The sequence below is a fragment of the Lytechinus variegatus genome, chromosome 5 (assembly GCF_018143015.1).
Source record: "Lytechinus variegatus isolate NC3 chromosome 5, Lvar_3.0, whole genome shotgun sequence".
In the NCBI taxonomy this organism is placed as follows: Eukaryota; Metazoa; Echinodermata; class Echinoidea; order Temnopleuroida; family Toxopneustidae; genus Lytechinus; species Lytechinus variegatus.
The window spans coordinates 1,237,096-1,261,528 of record NC_054744.1 but is presented as its reverse complement, the minus strand read 5'-3'; the positions used below and the strand labels follow the sequence as shown (position 1 = coordinate 1,261,528).

Sequence of the window (24,433 nt, the reverse complement as noted above, 5' to 3'; positions counted from 1 at the left end):
CTTTCATTTTAGTGAAATTATATTCATTGAATTGTTTTCTCAATCATTTCATGTCTTTTCTAATTATTGCTCCATCTTCTTCCTCGTTTTGTCTGTATATATGATTTGTCTTTTTCTACCGCATCTTTACTAATTAACACAACTAACTTTTATTAATTATGCTTTAAAAAAACACTCACAAGTTACTGCATCTTTACTAATAAACACAACTAACTTTCATTTTACATAGATATTAACTATGATTTTAAAAAAACACTCACAAGTTACTGCATCTTTACTAATAAACACAACTAACTTTCATTTTACATGAATATTAAGTATGATTTTAAAAATCACAAGTATTTGCCATTGTACTTTGAAACATATAGTGAATAAAAAAAAAATGTGTGTACCTGTCTGTACTTGTAATGCAATAAAACATATGAAATGAATAAAACTTCACATTGTCGCCCCAACGACCTGATATTTCATGATTACAAACTGCTGAATTGGATGATACCTATGTATATATATTTTTTTCTTTAATTCACAGAATTTGCATTTGTGTTTATAATTTTTAGTTTGATACTAATAATACACGTTTGAACTATTTATTCTAACAAGCTTGTTCTTTAATAACTCATAAAATCCATATTTATGAATAAATGTAAAATGAAATTTGTTCATTATTTTATAGAAGGTGGTGATGAATAAGAACAATAGCAATTTATTGACCCAATAATCTCTTATTCTGATTTCATACATGCCTGGAGGCTGACAGGTACATACATGTATATTGACACAAGTATTTTGACACAAGACAACATGTAGTTTTCTAGATTCTTGATAACTCTTTCACATCCTTTCACAGAATATTTCCTTTTTGTTTTCTTTTTTCTCCATCTTCTCTGTTTTTCCCAAATCTTACATGTTGTGTTTCCTGTTGCCTTATTGCCATGTATCCACATTTGCCTCAATTTCCGTTTCACTGACCCCTTCTCTGTACACGTCTATTGTTTGTTTCAACCCATTACTCTGTATTATCATTTGTGTACCATAATGTGTACCCCGTCACACTGTTACCCCACCACTGACACCCAATGCTGACCCCATCCTCACACCTCACTGGCACCTTTAATCCGATGGTGTAAACCCCTTGGTGGACATGCTACAGATCACAGACCTTGAGAGCCAGCTCTCATCATCCAAAACTCTTCAGGAGGAGGCAGATCACAAATACGATGAGGTATTATTTAATGTAACATGGGAGAGCTTTTCATGAAGCAAATATTAGTTTTTCACTGATTAATACACTTTGAGCCAATCAGATCCAAGGATTTCCAGTGGCTTATAAAATTCAGTGAGAATTACAGAGTATTTGTTTCATGAAATAGGTCATCAAGGGAATAGCATTGATCTCTAAAGGAAAGATCTCTGAACACCATCCATCTTGATTTCTCTAGTCACACTTTAATAATGCTCCTCAAAGTATCCTTGAGCAGAATAATTTAGCAAACCATCTGAGAGTTTGATAAGGTCCTGCTTCTTTCTTGAAACCAAGAATTTCCATAAATTTCATCCTTTTCTTTAGAGACGGTGATAGGAGATGGATCTGAGAGATCTTGCCAATTAAGATCAGTGCTAATCAATTGTTGACTTTAAAAAAATTGTTCTAATCATTCCATTTTTCTCCTTGATTGTTTCTGACTCCAAAATCTTTTCTCACAATGATGTGCATGGCTGTGGTTTTCCTCTCTCAAAGATATGTGAATTAGAGCTTCGAAATAAAGACCTTTTACTAAGAAATGAACAACTCGACCAGCTGCAATCAGAGGTATTTTTTTTATCTCTTTGGATTATTTACAAGAACTTATTATTTTTTTGTTGAATCTTATTCATTGTATTCAATTTCAATGCTTTATTACTTTATAAACAATAAAATCAAATATTGCAGTCAGATTCATCGACAAAGTACATATTTTTCAAAAGTTTTATCTCAGAATCAATATTTATCTTTTATTCAAGAAAACAAATGAAATTGATGTCCATTATATCAATGAAATTTGAATTTATTCATTTTACAGAGGTAGTTCTAGGCCCTGTCTTACAAAGAGTTTAATAGATCTGATCAATTACATTTATGGAAAGCGAGTGATACAAATAGCTCAAATGCATATGTTGGTTCAAACAGTATGACTCACACTTTTTACATGCAATTTTTTCTTTGTGCTGTGGTATTTCTATTTAATTCGTAGAAGATGTGTACAATCCTTTCTAAAAATGTTGATGGACCTTTATGATAAATGTCAATTAAAATATATTCTAAGACGGGGTCCCCAGATTGATATACATGTAATACAGGTATGGCAGTTCAAGATTACTTTTTATCTGAGGCCTGCATTTGCCTTGGTAGAACTTTTTTTTTATCTTTTAATGTTTATTGTTATAAATCAAGAAAATAATTACAGATACAAAATTACAAATCATGGAAAAAAGGGTGGAAAAAACAGATCTCAAAGACAATTGTATGCACTAAGCAACCAGGAGTGAAACATTAAAAGAATTAGGTACTCAAAGCAAATCTCCATTTTTGGAAATGGAGAGCAAGTTTATCTCTTTTCTTGGCAAGATAATATTCTATGTCCATGTTACATTTCAATAGAGTGTTGAAATCATCCACACTCAAGGGTTTATTTCAAAATTTACAAATATTTTAACAGGGGAAATATATTCGTTTAAAATGTATCCCTGTACCAAACATTTTCTGAAAAGTGGAAGGTGCAATATTGGTGATTTCTTTTTGATTAATGAATTTATTTCATCCCAAATTAGTTCGCTTCAGGGCATAATGGTCAGGCAAGTATTGAAATTGTAACCTGTTCTTTGAATTTTCTCCACTAGTCCCAGCGTAAGCTTCAGATGACAGAGCAACAGCTCGAGGTTGCTGAAGCCAAAAACACAGAATTGGAAAGGTAGGAAGCTATTGTTAAAAACAAGTTTTATTCGCAAATCTGCAATTGGCATTATAGCAAATTTGTATATTTTGCTCTTGCAAGGCAGCAAGGAGCTAATTATGGAGTCATTAATTGCAAGACTAAGATTGATTTTTTTATCAACTTGTGATAAATTGTAAGTTTCTTGCTATGTTAAGTATTCTGTGAGAAAATTTTATCTTGCCAGTCTTCAGGAAATCATATTCCTACCTGTGATATTGAAATTTACAGTTGAACTTGCCAAGCCTATTTGTGGGAAATTAGAGTAAAAAGCATCATGAATATATCATCATTGCCCAATTATGTTGATTCAGAATCAGAGGTATGAAACATATCTGGTTTAAAACACAGTTACTTTTCTAAAATCCATAAAATTGGTCACAAACTTTAAAAACTTTAAAAATGCATTTCAGATAATAATAATGATAATACATGGTTCATGTATAGCACATAATTCTCATTTTTATTCCATTTCCTGATGTGTTTCCAAAGGGCTTAGATGTTCAGTTTGAATTATGGTTATCTGGGCATGGCTAGAACAAGCTTCTGTGCAAAATCCTAATCTTGTGTCAGATTTAGTGCTGTTTTACAGTCCATTTTGCTGTGAAACCATGTTCATGTATGTGGGGATGTCATGGTCTGGTGATTATCACTAGTGGTTTGTGAATCAGTGGCACCTGGGTTTGAATCCTAGCCATGATGTGTTTTCCTTCAGCAAGAAATTAACTCACATTTTTCTGTACTCAACCCAGGTGAGGTGAACAGGTACCCGGCACGATTAATTCTTTGAGTGCACTGAGTACTAGGAGGCAGTTTGAGCTATTAGTGCACCTTGGAATAGATGATTTCTAGATAGATGGTGCTATATAAATGCATACAAGCATTATCATCAGTTATTTTTATTGTGATATCATGATTTTTGTCTGATTATTTCTCTACAAACAGCAAAGTATCAGGGCTTACTGATGAGATCACCACCTTGAGGAATAACTGCAAATCACTGGAAGCCCAGGATCGTGAATCAACAGAGCGGGAGGAGAAATATGAATGTCAAATCAAGTCATTGAGGGACAGTTTGGATGAGGTTTGATTTCCTTTTATTGTAAGGGGGTAATCCAGGCTGAAAAATAAAGTAATTCATGAATTAAATGGAAAACCAGACTAAGAAAACACTGAAAATTTCATCAAAATCAGACAAAGAATAACAAAGTTATGATATGAAGTTTTTTATAATTATTTTGGTCAAATAGTTTTCTACATATAGATCTTCATGAATAATGCAATGAGCAAGCTGATGTCATACATGTATCTTTACTTAATAATATTTTGTACTTATTATTTGTGGAGCGTTGTGGCCCAGTGGATTAGTCTTTGGACTTTGAAACAGAGGGTCGTGGGTTCGAATCCCATCCATGGCGTAATTTCCTTCAGCAAGAAACTGATCCACAATGTGCTGCACTCAACCCAGGTGAGGTAATTGGGTACCGGTAGGAAGTAATTCCTTAAAAAGCATTAGACATCCAAATGATTCTGCTGAGGTAATGAATTTTCATTGTTGAATGGCGGCAAAAAAAAAATCAAATTACTTAGCGATACTTAAAAAGAATGAAGCACAATATGATCTGCCCAAAATTGGGCAGAAAATCTCATGACATAGTCGCATCATAACGATATCATAAGATGAATATTTTTTTATACTTCATGCATCACCCTGCATGGTTACTAAATCAGGGTCAGTTGAATGTTCTCATTGTGTTTTGACATAGTGAGGAATGTTTTTGAGCTTTGTCCCATAATGCTCTTTTTATATTGTCCATAATAATGTCAAAATGATGAATACATTTTCTTTTGTAATTACAGTTATGATGACTTTTGACATACTGTATCATGTGATGATGTCATGTTGAATTTATTTGTTCCTTGGTGCATTGTTTTGTAGGGAGCATTTAATTGAGCTGCTGAACTAAGCTACGAACCCTCTCTAGAAAAATACCAATTGTCTTTGATAGGCGGTGCTGCACCATCCCAAGTTTGCTCAATCTCGAGATTTGAGCCTGTTCGGCCCACTTCGCGATTAATCTTGAGATTCAAGAAACCCAATCTCCACCGTCGCAAAAAGAACGATTCCTGCTCGAGCGAGGCATCGATGCATTATGGTCTGACGCTGTGAATAAATAATCCCGAGTGCGTCTGCACCTGGGAATTAGCATGATAATTTGTAAAATAGCGCTCTATTTTGCAAATAATCCCAAGTTGACTTAAGATTGCAGTCTTGAGATTAATCCTATGAACTAGCACGATAAATGCGTCTCCATTAAAAATCGGAGAAAAGATTAAAAAAATAATTAAAAAGATCGGAATAATTTGCCGGATCAGAAATAGCGCGCTAATTTGAAAACTTGGGATGGTGCAGACGGACCTATTGAAATTAAGGTACCAGTTCTAATTCAAGCTTGCTATCGTTAATGATGTATGCATTGCCCAAACACCAACACAAATTTTCAAAAACAAAAATATATTGTGTCTGATTACAGACCTCCAACCGTGCTGAGGGAGCTGAAGGCCAAGTCAAGTCTCTACAACATCAAGTAGATAGTCTTGAAGGTAAGACAGGTCTCTCTCTCCTAATCCCACATGAAAACCAATCATAAGGCCCTGTCACATTTTCCTGTGCAAGCCTTGCAGATGAGTTAACCCACAAGTCACACGCAAGGCTTGCATGCAACGATGTGACAGTACTTTTGTATTATCATTACTGTTAATTTTTCTTCTAGACAGCACTATTCTATACATACCACATGTGGTATTTCTCTATTTTTCCCCAGATTTTGTGTCAGTACCTATGTTTCTCTTTAATGGTAATAGAAGCTGCCATAATGATTCGTGAGCGGTTAAATAAAAGCTGCCATCTCTATTGCAGTCAGACTATTCATTAAGTAGAGATCACAGTCCGTTCTTATAAATCCTTTATTATGGCATCCTCACTTTAAAGGGAAATATTGCACACAAGGAAATGTGTGGCAACGGAAACTAGAGAATACTGCATACATTATTTATTCCTATTTCACTTTCATTGACATAGGTTTCCAATTGTATGAAAGCTGTATGATTAACATTAAGAAATTCATTTGAAATTTTTAGCTCTTTGTCTTCTGACACTTTGATTGACATTTCTTATCTGAGAAGAGAAATAATTGGGATGACTGGAGTCAGTTCTGTCAAAACCCTTTTAAAATGATAAAAATGAATTTTTGAATGTCCAATAAATATGCATTGGGATAGATGTTCAAATCACTATAGGGAATAGTGCTGTCTATTTCATTTACCAGCATTGGTAATCTAAGGGAATAAGTGAACCCTTTATAATAGACTTAAAAAATTGATTAATTTTATTTCATTCTCAGCATATAAACCTGTTGGCCATTGTAGGAAGGCACAAATTAAAGCTCAAATGATATCAGTATAAAGCAGGATATTATTGATGTGAGAATGCATTAGAACAAGATTGAAGGAACTGTAATGCAATCTTTGTTGTACATGTAGGTCAAATTATGTGGAAGCTTAGAAGACATATGCACAAAAACCAGATACCACAGAGATTTGAGTGAATTTAATTGGTATTTACATGCAAATTACAAACCTTCTCTCCCCAATTAATGATCAAGACAATTAGTGAATTCAAGCATCTCATTCTAATACATATTTTAACCATGAGATACTGAGTGGAAGTAGCATGTTCTGTTCCTTCAATTTGCACTAACATGCATGAAAGTTAAAGGTGAAAGAAACTACCAATAAAATTTAGACTTTAATCTCACATTATTCTCTCATTTTCAAATGCCTTGTATTTCTGAATATATAATGGTGATTCCGAGTCAAAGTGGTTATTTTCCAACATCTTATATTGGCTTTGTTGCAAATTTGGATCAAGTTTTTTTAATTAAAACTCATGTGCATTTTATAAATACAAATGGGGATCAAATTAGCCAATTAAATCTGTCTTACGCATCTCCTAATAGGAGAATCTGAACCACACAAAAAATGTATGTATGGGACTACACACGCACACACACACACACATATATATATATATTTCAAAACTTAATTTCAACTAAACAGACAACTATTGCTTGCTTTCTAAAACTTGTAGTTGGATAATATGAGGGTCATCATTTCACATCATATGAAAAGAAAATATGCAAATAGAAGTTGTGGGAAGGGTTAAAAAAATATCAAATTTGTAGTGCTGGACAAAGTGTTAAAATGCAACTGACCAGAGTTTATCTACAAAAGAAACTCAAAGATGCTTACCATATTAATGTTTTATTTGAGACTTCCATATGTAAGTAATGTTCTACAAGTAATGATATTGGTAAAAGCATTTTTATTTGAAAGAACTATTAAAAAGTAATCGGTCACTTTTCTCCATGTCATTTTTGCGTAATGCGATGGACTGAGTTTTAGGATGTCATTGCATTCGCATTATACGGCCTACAACCTTTTTGTAGGTACTTTTCAAAAGCCTTGGTTGTCAAGTTAAATTCACAGTATAAACTTGACAGAAAGACTCACCCCTGTAAAATTGACACCACAAAGTAATATAAAAAAGTTTAATGCGACTGACCGCTGAATCGCCTATAAAAATTAAACACACTTAACAAATTTTCCAAAATCGAAACTATTTCATTATTTAGCTCTTGAGTTATCTAATGAAAAAATGTTGTTTGATGGTCTGATTTTGATAAGTTTGTTAATAAAAGTTATGACAACAGAGAACTAGCAAATATAATAGTATTAAAACAATTATGAATTTACTTACTACACTATTAAATGGGATTGGATAAAAAATTGGTGAGGTTCTTTCATTTTACCACTTACATAGACTATTGAAAAAAGTATGTCCACAAGTGTTGTAAATGATAAACTATACTGTCTCTACATGTGGTCTTGTGACACAATTGTACACGTATGTGACATAAAGACGGTATTCTATCTCTCAAAAGCTGTGACAAAGTAAACTGCATCACTCAACAAAATCTATTTTTAATAGCCTATACTTGCACATGTCATTGGGACAGAGAGAGAAACAAAGAGGCACCTCCTTCAATCTGTCCATAATAGCACTTGAAATCAAATTTCTCATAATCTGATCATGTGATTGAAATGAAAACAAACCAGTCTACCATCTTGTTAGAATCAGAAGGGAATTGGCTGGATATTAAAACTGCTATTAGCTTTGTGTCCTTCTTGCTTATTATTTTGAAGTAAAATTAATTGAAGTATCGGTCTGGATCTTAAGTGATTAGAATAATTGTCATTCACTCATTTGCTGAGATATGATTACATATTCAGAATCCAATTTTGCTTATTGAATACATTGTTTCTTATAAACTGTACATTCAGTACAAGTTAAGCTAGTTTTCACTTGGATTTAGGTTTTTCCAGTCTGTCAGATCAATCACATACATATATTGAAAACGTATTGTAAACCAAATTATAAAAAGTAAAAAAAATTATGTTAAACATAATGTAAAAATGTAATAATGTAAACATTTTTTGGTATTGTTCATTACTAATAACTAATACCAGAGTGTGTATGTCTTTGTCTTTGTAAAATGTGTACCTCACTCATGATGAAAAATATATTCATTTCATACCTACTTGTAATGTTTGGAAATAAAACACAAAGGCCCGAATTCACAAAGGTGGATTTGAAAACCCACTGTTGAATCCATGGTTTATGCAGATTCCCTGTGTAAGTTATGCTTAATTTAGCGCGTATCAGGCACGTGTATGAAAAATGTCCAATGCTTATACGCGCTTTTGTCACAGTGCACCAAATTGACGCCTGTTACCATGGTTAGATACGCTATTTTACTGATGAGTCCACCGTTTGAAGAGTGGACTCATGAATAAAAACGGAGGTTAATGTTGTTTTTTTTTCAAACAGAATGCATCCTCTTTCAAATAAATGTGTTTGGAATGATGATTTAAAAAATGATCATGTTTCAAAGCACATTGCTATAGGCAGATATTTTTCTGAACTATTTAAAAAACAAAGTCAAAAGGGGCCTAAGCTTTCGATCCTAGCAGAATCTTTGTAGGAGGGAAAAAAAGTTACCCACAATATTCTCGGTTTTTTAATTTTGTTATTGAGAGCATACAATGATGACAAATATCGGAATAAAGAACCTATACTAGAGCTGACTGAAATAAGTCCGGTTTAAATGAATTCATCTTTAGACACATTTAGAGTTGCACTCCTCCATGTTTCATTGTTTATGGAATAGTTATGTGTTGCATGCAACCAATTTGCTGTTGTATGTACGTTTCCTTGTTTTTTGAAGGTTGCCCCCTTTTTGTTAAATAAATTTTGATGACATGATTCTGTCTTCTCAAGTTGATAGTGGACTATCTTGCCTTTCACTATGCTGTTGGAAAAAGAATTGTCTTGCTGACCATTAATAGTAGATTTAGCCGTGTTTTTTGTGGCATGAAGTTGGTTACATGCACGAGATCCTGTCTATCACACCTCCACTTGCTATACCTCAGTTCTCATTGTGGATCATTACCACCAAGCTAGTGTCCCATTCCTTAGACATGTTTAGCCATGGTTATTGTGGCATTCTAAGTGTTGACACAACAGGGACTATTCTGCAAGCATCAAAGAGATCTTTTTATCACTGCGGAGGGCAGACCATTGAACTGGTAAGGATTGTTGCTGCATGTCTTCTCCACTTAACCGGTTTGTGGATGCATTGAATGAATAGTGTTCAAATATTCATAGAAAACATGGAAGGATATGTAGTAATTCACAGGCCACATTAATGAAGAAATTTAATCTAGTTTGCATGTTGACAATGAAGACTTAACCAGGCTTTTCTGTTTTTTTTTGTGGTAACACCATTTGATATTTCTCCAAGAATAATTTTACTGAACAGTGACTGTTCATGTCTGTAGATAGGTATACATGTAGACTACAGTACATTTTTGCAGGTGTGGTACAAAAACATGTTTTTATAATGCATTTTAAATTGATTTTGCATATTTTTATACATATTTTTAAAATAAAACCCCCTTTTATCACAACCCTAAGAGCAACAATCAAGTTTGCATTAAGTTTAGATGTATAATCTGTACTCTGGCTGACATACTTCCTTTCTATAGCTTAGAATTAACTCTATATTTTCTCGGAATTGAAGATGAACAATGTAATCATATAAAATATTGTAAATTTATAATGCTATCTGTGATTCTTGATAATCTATGGAGAAAGAATCACTCAGATTTTAATAGATAGGCACAAAATCTATATTCTTTCAATGAAATGAGCTTATTCAAACCCTTTGTAATCTGTTTGCTGTTTGGGATTGCTAAATTCTGACATTCTATCCTTGTTTTGCTTTGTTATTGTTTGACAGTGTTGGGTTTTCTGATGTAAAGCCACTCTTATTTCAAAACCTGTTGGTAAAACTGTTTATTTTTGTGATTGTTTGCATGGACATGTATTTGTGGTGATCCTGCTTGCAATATAAACAGACTTCATACTAGTATAAAGGATACTGCTTTGTGAAGACATTAGTCATCTATGTACAGAAAGTCTTAGAATCTTCCACCAGTTGCTCTTCCTGACTCTGTTACATATTAAAGAAATTACTATCATGATAACTTTGGTATTAGTGATAACATCTATGGAATCCTTGATTCTGATTGGCTATTTAGCATTGTTACCATCGATGACAAGGTGATCATTTTCTTTGTATGCTACTTGATCATTAAATTCTTCTAGGACATGTAACTACATGTACATGAAATGACCTTGAGCTGAACAACATCATTCTTAATTTTATCCATCATTTTCCTCTGTCTGAATTGGACTATTTCACCACTACCTATCTTTTTGTTTTATGCAGTTCTTTTTTCTTTAGAACCTGTAGGCAAAAATTAATTTGAGAATCCTTTCTGGTGCTACTTTTATTGAGCTCACTAGCTTAAATTGACAATATTGCATATTACAGTTTACACTGGACTTAATGGGAATTTCAGGGGCAAATTAATTAGCCCAAGCCCACATTTTATTTTTTCTTTGTTTAAAGATATCAAACTGAATGTATCCCCTTCAGAGATGTCATTCATAATCATGTTAACAAGTTATTCTCCCAAATATATTTCACTCAAAAGTATACCATATCCTGCAAATACTCAATGCTTTTACTCTCTCAAAATTTTGAGAATGACATTTATCCTTTTTATTAGTCGTGTATGATGGTATACTGTTGCTTTAATACTGTTTCTGATTTGATAGGATGTATACAGGACGGCTGGAGGTCATTTAGAAACTGACTCAGGGATTGGTATTGGGAATGGGGGGGGGGGGGTGGGTTTCAACAACGCAGGAAATGTATCCTACAATCACTAGGTTCCTGTGATACAAATTTTATCGCAATTGATTTTAAGTCCGTTTTTTATTTGAGTGATTGTTTTGAATATAATGATATTTTGCATTTACCACATGATTGCTGGGTGCGAAAAAATAGCCCCCCAGCAATCGCCCCAATGAAGAAAAAAAGAAGCCCCCAAATTTAAAATTCTTTCCTACCCTGACTGGAGGTAAAATGAAAGGAAAATAAAAAGGGAATGGAAGGAATGGGGGAAAAGAGATACAGAGACAGAATAATTTTGCTTTACAAATTTGAATATAATTTTTTGGTCAGAAGAGAAAAGCTCTCAACTGAGTAATGTACAGTCAGGACTATGCAAAAATATGCTATACAAAAGACTTTATAATGCATAGCAGTCTTTCAAAAATGTGGAGCAAATTGCGATGTGATACCAGGAAAATTATTCCCTGGGAGAGATGAAAACAGTTTTGAAGTAGGATACAATTTTTAAGATATGGACAACATCATTTTGTGAATTGAAATAATAACCAGTGTTATCATAGCTTCTTTGACATGTTAATTGTATGTTTAGAGGCTGGGATTATGTTTATCTATATTGTAATTCATACGATTCACGTAGCTATCTGGCAGTTAAAGATTTTAATCAGGAATGCTAGTGATTAGAAAAGATCTAGGAGATAACAATTAAGTAGGACCCTGGTAACTAATGGATTTCATAATAGTTGCTGAAATGTTGGCATCATTCAAGTATGAACTTCTAACATTTTACCATAGAGGGCGAGCATAGTAAATTGTGTGGTACTGTCTAGCTCTGTTGAAAAGCAGGATGGGCTTGGTTTTTCCAATGCTAACTGGGCAATTGTGGAGCGAATAGTTTCAGTGTGAAAATAAACTTGATTAAGAACTAGCCAATCCTAGACAAACTTGTTAAATATTCATGAGCTGCTATGTGATACTGTAAAAGTGGAAATTTTCGTGGATTTTGCTGCCAGATCGGTAAGCGCGAATTCAAAAACGCGAATTTTTATGCATAGTGTGAATATTCTTGAATTTCCTCACCCCCTTTGGATAAAAATGTAGTGTAGGCTTAAGAAAGACGGTCTGAAACCAAAATAAGATACTGGCATTTTAAATAGGCCTGGGTTAAAAAAACTGAAGTCTCCAAAGCATATTTATGATTGTAGGCAACAAGGAATAAATTTATATACCACACATTTTCATGGTTATTAAATCTCTATCAAAAGAATCTGTTATCCTTAAATAAAGATGAAAATACATATACACCTGTTATAGCCAATGTCAATTTGTTTAATAGTTGACAATTGCAAACCAAAGATATATTTATTTTCTACTGTGCTAGTCTCTCTGTCTTATTTCCCACCTGCAAAACAGGTGTGTCTTTCTGTCATCTTTTGATGTACGTTTCAGGCCCTTGATGAAGTGATATGTACTGTGTAGAGTGTGTATGTAAAAGCTGTACTAATACAAATGTTTTGTGATCTCTTTAGAATTACTGTGTAAAATGAGAGTCGAACGTAACAAAGCATTGGACAAACAGGAACGTCTTGAGACAGAACTCATGGCCATTTAGGCTAGATCTCCTCTTCCTCCTCTAATCCTGATGGAGATGGGTAATTTATGGCACGTGTTACCTGTCGCAGACCTTTCTTTAGTTCTAGTTGTGAAAAAAAAATCATTGTGCTTTGTCATATTTCAATTATGATTTTGATTTTATTTGCTTACTTGTATCTTTTCCAGTTTCTCATTGCCAAATTGAGTTATTCCCTAGTCAATATGAGATATATTTTTTCGCGGTATTTTAAGTTTGATTATTCTCTGCCGTTATATCCAAACACCATTGTTTATATTCATGTAGCAAAGCTGTGTCTTAGTATGAGTTTTGTAATACTACATGTATTTTCTCCTCTGTTGGATGTTAATGAAATAAAAATAGATGTTTAATTGAGTTTCATTGACACATATTTCTAGCCCTGTTGCAGATGGGATTTCATCCCAATAAATTTTCTGATCCACACTTGCACCTTTTTAGTTTGTCATCTCTATTTGTCTCACCTGTTAAATAATGCCTATGTTGTCATCTAATTGTCTACTGTTGTCTTTGTCCTCCTGGATAGTGCATTCAGATTTTGTCATCATTGTCTTGACATTGCAATTTGCAAAGAGAATTCACTTAAATCAGGCTATGATTGTGAAATTACAATTTTGCAAGACTCAAAATGCTCTCAAGATCTTTCATTTAACATATATTTTCTGTTATTATGATATTACACATTCAATGAACAGATTAAGAAAATGTCAAAGTAGCATAGTCATTTACTGTTCACTCTAGAACTGTCCTTCAGGTACAGTTGAAGCCAGAAGTTTACATACACCCAGGAAATTCAAAGAAAAGCTGACATTTGTCAAACGTCATAGAATTTACTGTATCTTATAAAATATTTGTGCTCTTATGACAAATTTGATATCAAATTAATGAGTATGTCATGCCCCTTCATCACATTGCTTTGTCACCAGGAGCTGAAAAATATTTAGGTGAAATTTTTTCCCCAAAAATCTTCATATTTCAGACGAATTGAAAATAAAAACTTGACAAAAACATTTCATATTTGTGCTAGTTACTTCTCATACCAAACATTTCAGATTACACATTTTTGTTCAGTGGTGACATATCATGATAGAATATGTTATAAAAATCATAGATTTGACATTTATGTATTTTTATGAAACGATGTTTGAAAATATTAAAAACTAACAATAGAATACAATGGCATTAATATTACTTTTATTCTTCAAAGAAAATTCCACCTGAAATATACTTTGATCTCAACGGTATTCCAATCATGTGGAAGAGCTTTATATGCTCTTTCATTTGATACCAAATTCTTCATGGTAGTATTTATATTTCTGAAGATATAGTAAATTTGACGATGATTGGCAAGTGAACAAATTTCACTGAATTCCATGGGTGTATGTAAACTTTCGGCCTCAACTGTATGTGCATCACCTGCTTATATTCCAAGAGGAGAAGGGGAGGGTGGGGGGTCACTCACATACTGAATTAAAGGCTCTCAGCACTTTAATCCCTGTGTAATCGTTGGTGTATAATTCTCCCCCTAAATGGCATTAAGTTTACATGAAATGTACCCTTAAATTTTTTTATCGGCTTCAACGCTGCCATTGATCTGAAGTCAGCCGTTATTTGACGCTTTCTTTGCCATTCATGGATACCACATCAATCCATGATTGACCTCCACCCCGCCCTTGAGCTTACATTTATCGTAATAACGCCATTGCTTCAACAAAACTGACTCCATATGAGTAGAAGGTACAGCACAATAGTTTGGATTCATCTGGAATCGGTTCCATGGGTGTTAATATTAAGGAGCCATTGAAATGATTCTCAGTTTACATTCTAGGTACATGTATGTAGTCAAGTCAAAGCAAATGACTGATTAACCTAGACGTAAAACGTTTCATAGGTAATTGGTTATATGCCAGCTTGGCGTTTACCAGCAAAAAATGCTGTCCTGCCGAGTTCCTACGGGAGTTACCACAAACAGAAACAGAAATGAATATTGTGAGGGCTTGAGTACTGAAGAACCCGCAAGAGTAGTGTCTATCACAGCAAACAAATAATAGAATACTGTTCATGACCAGTGAATGATATATTATTCATTGTAATAGTTTGTGATGTACAAGAAATTAGATGTTCCAGCTTGATTTCAAAATATCTCACATGTACAGCTTAAATATTTCAAAGTAAATAACATAACTGATTCAAAACATTACTTTCAGAAATTCTTTTTATAAATAAAATAACAATGCTTGAAAAAAACTAGCATAGTAAAATTTGGAATGAATAAAAAGGATATGTAGTGTAAGGGAGAACTTGTAAGTACTAATAGCATTTAGACTGCCGTTATAGCCATCAACATTTGTTATCATGTGTCATCAAAAGCAAATAAATCATTTGATCAATAATTTAAATCTCACATGCTTGATGCTAGTTTGTATTGACTCCATGCATATATTTATTAGAATATGAGATTAGCAATGTTAAATGTATGCATTATAGGACATATGGCAAAAAACTTTACTTTTGCTCTATCTCAAATTAGGGTTAGAAGTTTTGGGTTAAAATTCATATAGCAGTTGTAAATACAGAGGGGTCTCCTACATACCAGACAAGATTTTGCTGGAAAGGTCTCTCTAATTGAGAATCTGTACCATTGAAAAACAAGAGATGTGTTTACCATGCATCAAATACTACTACTATTGTTTGTGTTTTCTCTAATCATTATTTGTATTCTGTTTTGTGGCATGCAAGTGTGGTGTTTCGTGATAAGAATTGCATATGTTATGAAGTTTGATTCAACATATTGATATTTATATAATTTTGACAGGGATTGTCATTAAGCTGTGCATCAGAAATATTGACTATAGCTAAGATCATTATTGCTCAAGTCAAAGACGAACATAAGTTAGTCTTAGCATGGTCAATGATATTAAATGTGCACTGATCAGTAAGAGTGGAATACATAATATTCATTTTCTAATTGAGTAGTACATGTAAATGCCGGGAAATCAACAAAAGCAGGCAGTACATCCATATGCCAGTGCTTTGCCTGCCCGGTTTTTGCATACATTTGTAAAAGCATGCAAAATACGAATTTTTACTTCTTACTTTAGCTATAATGCCTTGTTTTGGTATTCATTGTTGATACTTTGTTCAAAATATCTACCCCACCCCCCAAAAAATCAGTTCAAGGAATGGAATGAAAGATGAAAAATATTGTGATGTTTATTATGATATATAATGGAATGCAACAGGTTAAACCATTCTCTGAGAAATGTCATTTGATTTATGTCACATGGCATATGGGATAGTTGCTTGCATATGGCATCATACAGTGAAAACCTTAAAATTTCATAAATCTCTTTAAAGTACTGTTACATGGGTTTGTGCCAAACTTTCACTTTTATGTTTCTTTTATATTTCTACATTTATCAAGACCAACATGAGGTTGAACTTTACCTTTAAAGGTTCTCTGAATACAGTATTGATTTATTCTCTTTCATATGATACTTAATTAATGTTCTATTTCTTTTCTTTTTGTCTTTCAGTTGACTTATGTGCTGAGAAAGAGAAATTGCACAGTGTTCAACTAGAATTAGAGGGATGCATGAAGGAGCTTGAAGATTTGTAGAAGACCTCGTTTTTTTTCATCTCGTGTTTTGTTGAAGAAAAATGCAAACTGTTTTTTTATGAGTCCTCGATCATTAACTATTGGTTGGTTGGATGTACATGTGTACTTAGTACTTCGCTGGAGATTAAGATTTGGAATCTATCTTCATTTCTCATTGTTGCACTCTAGTCTTCTCACATATGAAGCATCTAGCATATCACTGTTCTTGAAGTGTTTGATTTTATTGAAGATTAAAATAATGCAAATTAATTCATTGTATCAATGGGAGCGAGCATTGGCAAAACATTGGACCAATTGAATAACACATTCCAATTTTTTTGGGTACTTCGAAAATTCCATGGTTGATAAGAAAAAAAAATGTCCAGTGATTTTTATTCTAGTTTATCTGTTTACTTATCAATACTTGATATGATACCTATAATTTCATATTCCAAACCAATGTCAAGGCTTCTTGCAGTTGTCATTGTATCTATGTGACACTGATTGTGGAATATATGGTTTGAAGTCTTGTCATGAAAATACATATTTAATGTTAATGATCTTGCTGCAAATTTGACAGGTTTTAATTAAAAAGAAACAAAAAACCCCTCAACAAATGAGCGATTGAATCTGTTAAGCACGATGTATCCCTAATCATGTATTACAGTGTAATGGAGATGTGTGTTGCTATCTTAACATTGCATGTAATAATTTATTGTGATACATAGTGAAATATACATTGCTATTCTTTCCTCTCAAGTCAAAATAAATGTAAAACTGTGTGAACCTGTACATATGCTCTTTTGGTAAGTATACTGTAGACATGAGTAGGCAAGTCTGTAGGTATCTGGTTTTTACTGTGCATTCACTAGCAGAGTGACATACAGTGCTGTATGTACTACTGAGAATAATCTTTGTGATGTCATGATATTATGGTGCATTATGTAATCATTCAGGGCGCTGTCAGTTGTGCCCTACATATAAAACATGTATAAGTATAAATAAGTGTTTATATGTGCTTCTCTTTACTCTATGAACATTCAAAAATTAAAGTAGGGCATCTAGTTCATTGATTTTCAATTTACCTTTCCCGTTTTTTTTAAAATTATTTCTGCCTGGGTTTTTGTTGAACTATAATTTTGCCTATTTGCTTTCTTTTCTTTCTTTTATCCTCTTGTTCCTTCCTGATGTGTTGTCCCATATAATGTTTCTCCTTGTCTGTTGTTCCTACGTAATGTTTTGGTTACCTGTACAGAGGAATTGGTTAGTGAGAAGGAAAAGTGCAGACAGATGAACGAGGAGATGGAGCGCTGCTTGCAAGAACTCAACATGGAGGTCTAGACACAGTAGACCTCTTGCTTGCCTATACGTATCCATAGCAACCTTCCTTTATTTTCACTTGTAACCAGTTTTGTCCTCAAAGCCTACTCCTGGCTGAGCCCACACACCATCAAATCTGGACACTATTTATGTTCCTTTATTTTATGTTTCTATGTTTCAAAACTTTGGACAGAGAGAGAGAGGGAGGGAGAGAAATCTTCTCTTCAAATGAGAGAAAGCGGAAGAAATTGTACAAAGTGATTTTTTTCAGTTGTTCGTCTTAGTATAGGAGGCAAGGAAAGTATTGTTCTTTTTAAGATATTTTATTGCAAAAGTTATTTATAGAAGAATTTGTAACTTTTTTATGGCAGGATTGGTTTGGTAATGAATGATGAAAGGAATTGGTTTGATGTTGACTGTTAGGCGCTCTAGACTGTGACAAGGTTGTCAGATCAGTCGCTTCTACATCGGACAAGGATTGATATCATGTGTATATTATTACCCTCCCCCTCCCTTAACCATAACTTACGTATTATTGTTGCTTCTTTCATCAGATTGTTCAATTAATATTTTTTTCTATCAAGAGAAAATTCAGTTTTGATTGTTTCCATGTCATTTCTCTTGATGAAAACTTGTCAGATTGAGCATGAGAAACTGAAAATTTGATTTCTATTTTATTTGCTTCAATGTTTTCTGATCAATATCTTTTCTTCCATGACTGACCTAGTCACTAGCTAAGCATGGTTGTATACTCATATCATCAAAACTCACTGCTTAGTTATGTACATGTATCAATAGTTAAAATGACTACACTATCATTCTCTGTAGGATTACTTAGTCTATGACATATTAAAGCATTAGTAGAAAAGGGAAGATATTTAATAGCTGATATATGTTTGTCTAGTGTATATGATCTGATAACAAGATATTCTTGACAGTTATAAAAGAAATAAAATCATGTATAAAGTATTACTAATTTAATATCTAATTATATATATTATCATTATAGCTGCAGAATACATTAGATCATATGGAATTCTTAGACGAAACAATTGACTTCAAAACTTGATATGTTTTATACACCTATCATTTCTGATTACGCAAGTGTAATTATTAGTGGTTTAGTATTGTCAAATTATGCACTAGAAAATTAAAATGTTTGATTTACAGAACTACAGATGACAAGTCTTTGTATTGTAAATGTTTATATTATTTGCTTATCATCTAGACTGTAATATAGTGAATGATTTTAAGTGTGAGTATTGCATTAATTTCTTGTTACGGATGAATGAACTGGTACTGTATTATGTATATCATCTACTTCTATACCCATTATACTCATACAAGTGCTAACGTAAATTGATTAGCTTTTCTGACAACTAGAAACAAAACACTACATGTTACATTGATTGGTAATTGTCCTGAATATGTAATATTTTGCATGATTTTCTTTTGAAACATTGTCATTGTCAGGTTATAAAATCACCATTGAAAATCATACGCAAACAAACCCAATTGGAACTATGTAGAGGGTTGCATGGTGCATTAAAACACAGCGCTTCATACTCACAAAAAGATTGCCTTTTATTTCATTTTATTTCATTTTACTCTCACTGACTCTCTTCTGTTTTTTTTTTTAACAAAAGCAATCTTATCTTTCATTTCTGATGCTATCGTCTGATTGGCGATTCAGAGTTTGAAATGATTTACCTTGGTCTGATTTTAGCCTCCTTTTGTTTTCATTCTTGTTTTATTCTCTTTCAAAGTAAAGCTTTGAGGTGTGTCATGATTCAGATAAACTGTCCCAAATTCTTGTAAATTATTTTCTGAATTTTGATTCACTTCAAAGAAACTAAAAGAAGAGTTGGATTAAGGGAGTTGAGATGGTAGGAAATGGCTTAGATTCAAGGAATTATGCAAATGGAACTCTCTACATGTGTGGAAGATAATGTATTTGTTCTTAGATTGAGAATACTCCATTGAGAGTTGGGGAACGGCAGGGTCATCCCAACTAGAACCAGTGAAGCAGAATCGCATAGAATGAATAGAAGAAACTTCTAGCAATTCTATCAATCTATAGCACCATTTCAGCTCTTTTAATCTTCACTTCATTTCTCTTGGTCCTTTCCATTTTTTGTAAGCATGGGAAATCCTATATTTTTGCAACTCTCACTGTTTATACATATTAAAGCACATTAAAATGTGGCTTGTTCAAAATTTGAGAGGTTGCCCATATCAAAACTAAACAATGTGATCACATAAAATAAACAATTATTGTTCTTGAACAACTGGAATGTTTTTTGAAAACAGGTTGCCTACTAGAAAGGAATGGGGGGCTAGATCGTGCATGGCATAGGGAAGATCAATTTTTGAAAGAGTAAAAAGATTTTTTTTTAAATGGATGAAAAATTAATTGGTACTTGAGTACTTGACAGAGTCCAAGGAATAAGAGTGTGTAATTTTAGAAGCAGTGCAGTATGCATTGTACCCCTCATCATAGATGAATAAAACACATTTATCTGACGGCAATCATATTGACCATGACAAGTTATTTGAAATATCAGGTAAATATACTAGGTAGATGATTATGGTAGAGGCATGGTATGTAGCTTTATAATCAATAGTGCTACAATGATATTAAGATGAATGTTGGTTGACATGTGTCAGAATGAAAGAATGAGGTAGAGCGCGAGAGAGAGACTGATTTAGGTGAGAGTGGGAGAGAGATGGAAAGATGTTGAGAGAGATATGCTTTTTCAGACTGTAGTAAATTCACGGATCTAAGCTTAGCCGAGCTTAGCCCACTTTGGTTTCACAGACTTCACTTTGAATAACCAAAGTGGACTATCATGGTAAATGGTGTGGTGCTATCCTTCAAAAAAGCAGGATTAGTTTGCTTACTTTGGTGTTAGCTGGGCTGAAGAAATGCGGGGCTATGTGTTCAATGTCAGTTTCCAACTTTAAACGGCAACATGAATCATTGAGTAAATGAGTTAACAAAACACTGATATAATGAGAAACAAAGGGTGTGTTCAATATACTCCATTCCTGGTCGTAAAAGTAAACATCTTTTTCGGAGGAAAATTTAAATGTCGAATAAGATGTGTTTGTAAACGCGATCTGCTCATGTTTTATGACCTTCAGCATCACTGATGCGACATTGAACATGATTGAGTTTTGAAACGTCTTTAAATTTGTTCTCACACTGGAAGCCAACACCAGCAGGTGTCAAATCGACCTTTCTTGTGATGGGTCAAACTGCTGCTCTAAAGAAAGTGGGAAATTTAAAGACGGTCAACAAACAATCAGCTAATCAGTGCACCACTGATCGTGTTTGTGTCCAGGTTTTGTAATTTAGTTTCAATTATGATTCACGTTGCTGTTTGAATTTAAAAATCGACATTGAACACAGACGTTCACCAATAATGTGATGGTGACAAAATCATGAATACTCATGAGCTGTGCAAATCAAGTTAAATTTCTTAACCCCAGCTAAGCAAATTGTATGGGGTTAAGAAGATAGTATAGGTTTAAGGATAGCTCGGGTTCAGAAACTATGCTGAAAAAGTATACTAGAGAACGAGTTTGTCCAGCGAGATTCATCTAGTTTGTTGATTTGATTGTAAGAGATGCATTGTGGGCATAACTTAACTGTAGAGGACATTTGGCATATCAATGGTTGCAATTGAAATGCTAGAAAATTCAAATGAACAATAATTTGGTGAGCATATGCTTTGCAAATATCATAATATGGGATACCGCTTCAATTGACACAGAAAAAAACAGAACAAGATGTAATTTTTGGTTTGTGTTTATTTGGAATGGAAATATCCTCTCCAGTTAAGATATGGCTAGATTGACATTGAGTAAAGCTAAGTGGTCATGTAAAGACAGTGTATCCACAATGTTGGAAATATTGTGATAATTGTGTTTTAAAAAGCAAATGTGTTGAGCACAATCTGCTTGCAGAAATTAAAAAAACAAACTTGTATATCTATATGGACTACATTATAGCTGTTATTATTCAGCATTCCATTCAAGGAGTATGAAGATTTACATGTTATTTTTAAATAGTTGACATATCAACTTGATTAAGACAAGATGTTTTATTCTCCTCATCAAATATAATGAACATCATTTTGCTTGGGCATTAGAATAACTGCCCACACTTGAAACAGTCTAAATGCCTAAAACTATAAGACATTATAGAATTCCATAGTGAGATAACAATAAGCTGTCTACATACAATGACTTACAACAGGAATGATGCAGAAAACAGTGGCATGTGAGAAAGAATAAATCATTCCAAAATATTAATGAATGAGGGACGAAAGGGAAATTGATTATTATGTAAAAATGGAATGAGAAAGGACAGCTGGAGTTTAAGAAAAGAGGAAAAAAAAAGAATCAGGGAATAAAGGTAAAATGGTATAGCTTAAAGGCTAGGGGAAAACTGAATTGGAAAAAAAAGAAAAAAAAGGGGAAGTTAAGAACGCAGCCGACCTGCCCAGGAATAACATTAAAGATTGGGATAGTGTGTTTTGTATATACATAAAGGCTTGCTAAATTTCATGCAATTACCGTCGCAATCATGACCAAAAAAACTACTGCACTTTGAAAGATTGTCCTTCATCTTCATTCTTCTCTTACTTTTCCTCTTCTCATTTTCTTTAGTCCTCATCCTTCTCTCCAATCTTTTCTTCATTATTCTTTTTCTTCTTTCTCCTTGTTCTTCTTCATCTTCTCCATCTCTTTTATCTCATTTCATTCTTTTCTTTTTCCATTTGTTATCACATTCCTTCTCTTTCTTCCCTTCACCCTTCACTCCCCCCTTGGATTTCCACCCATGATTAGAGATCAGCATTCATCCTGCATTTAGTTTTTTTAACAGAGGAAGTTTGACATAACATTGTCTACACTGTCTTATATCATTTCCCTTTTCAATAAACTATACTGCTTTTCACTTCTAGTTAGATGGTGCATTTAATAGAGTTTCAACATGTTTAATTAAGAATTGGCTTTAAGATATATTCAGTTGATACAGGAAGAAGCAACTTTCTCATAATGATCATTAATTAACATACATTACAGAAAACGTGGCTCTGACCTACTTTTTTTTTCAACTTCTTTTCGTCTTCAGGTTAAATTTCATGTCATTTCTAAGCAAACAAGCATACAAGACAAATGAATAACTTAATGATGTTGGATGTCTTATGAAATAAATCAATTTCTATGTCACAAGACGATATCTAAATTAGGATTCTTTTTACAATGTAATAGAAATCTCAAATTGGCCTCTTTATGTTCTGATCCTAGTAGCTAAAGCATTTTATCCATCAACTTTTTCACTGATTCATTTTACATTATTCACATTTTGTTTATATATAAATTACTTTCATTTTGCATTCGAAAACATTATACATCTTTAACATGATGGCCAATGCTTTCCTGATTCAACTGAATCTGCAGAGGATAATTTCACTCCCGGATTTCACAACTCAACGTATGTAGTTCAAATTACAAACATTTGAATCACATCATTCATCATTGTAGTGTCTTAATATTTCAGAAGGCTGAGTTTTGCACCCATGCTCCGCGGTTTATCATTTACCCATCTTCATTATTTTTAAAGGGGTACTCCATGCTAAATATCTAAATAAATAGAGTAAAAATCACAAAGAAAATGCTGAAAATTTCATCGAAATCTGATAACAAATAAGAATGTTATTGAATTTTTAAAGTTTAGCAATATTTTGTGAAAACAGTTACAAGTATATGCACATCATCATGATTATTCATTACACGTAGGTGGACTGATGTCACGTCCCTACTTTCCTTTTTCTTATGTTATAATATGAAATCATAATTGTTTCATTATTTCATACATGTGTGAATGATATGTCTCCCTCAATCCAACTATTTCAGTTCTTGGAGGAAGAAAAATGAATAAACTTAATTTCATATGCATCATCAAATTGCTCATTGAATATTCATGAAAACAAGCCTAGAACTATTTCAATGGAATAATGCAAAATTTTAAAATACCATAACTTTGTTATTCCTTGTCCATTTTTAAAAATCTTGTTTGATTTTTATTTATTTGTGCTAATCATATTATCTTCAGCCTGGTGTACCCCTTTAATAATAATAATGATAATAGTCAGTTCTTGTATAGCGCATAACACATGAATAATGTCTCTATGCGCGGCTTCCAATTAAAGGACTTGGATATTATTATCCCGGCTGTAGCTCAAGCAGCCTTCAAGCAGGAATTCCTGCCAGGTACCCATTCACTTCACCTGGGTTGAGTGCAGCACAATGTGGATAAATTTTTTGCTGAAGGAAACTACGCCATGGTTGGGATTTGAACCCACGACCCTCTGTTTCAAAGTCTGGACTAATCCACTGGGCCACTCAACATAACCATCGTACTAATTCTTTTCCAAATAAAATTGCTCTGCCCTTCTCGGGCATTCACAACTAACACCATTGACGTGAAAGATAAAATCTAATCCAATCTTATCCTATGGAG

At 33.3% G+C, this 24,433-nt stretch overlaps 1 protein-coding gene across 5 annotated transcripts in view; it reads left to right on the top strand.

Moving 5' to 3' along the window:
* LOC121415027 (tropomyosin-like) overlaps window positions 1-20,430 on the top strand; it is a 63,838-nt gene extending 43,408 nt beyond the window's left edge. For 2 of the 5 annotated variants that reach the window (XM_041608079.1, XM_041608084.1), the window contains 5 exons: window positions 1,742-1,813; window positions 2,881-2,951; window positions 3,918-4,056; window positions 5,507-5,576; window positions 17,837-20,430. In XM_041608079.1, the coding sequence (XP_041464013.1) occupies window positions 1,742-1,813; window positions 2,881-2,951; window positions 3,918-4,056; window positions 5,507-5,576; window positions 17,837-17,922 (438 nt within the window). In that variant the 3' untranslated portion in view covers window positions 17,923-20,430. Of the gene's footprint in view, window positions 1-1,153; window positions 1,226-1,741; window positions 1,814-2,880; window positions 2,952-3,917; window positions 4,057-5,506; window positions 5,577-12,882; window positions 13,006-16,519 lie in introns of all 5 variants that reach the window. The other 3 variants (XM_041608083.1, XM_041608081.1, XM_041608082.1) reach the window with 3 other exon arrangements.
* The last annotated feature ends 4,003 nt before the right edge of the window (window positions 20,431-24,433 follow it).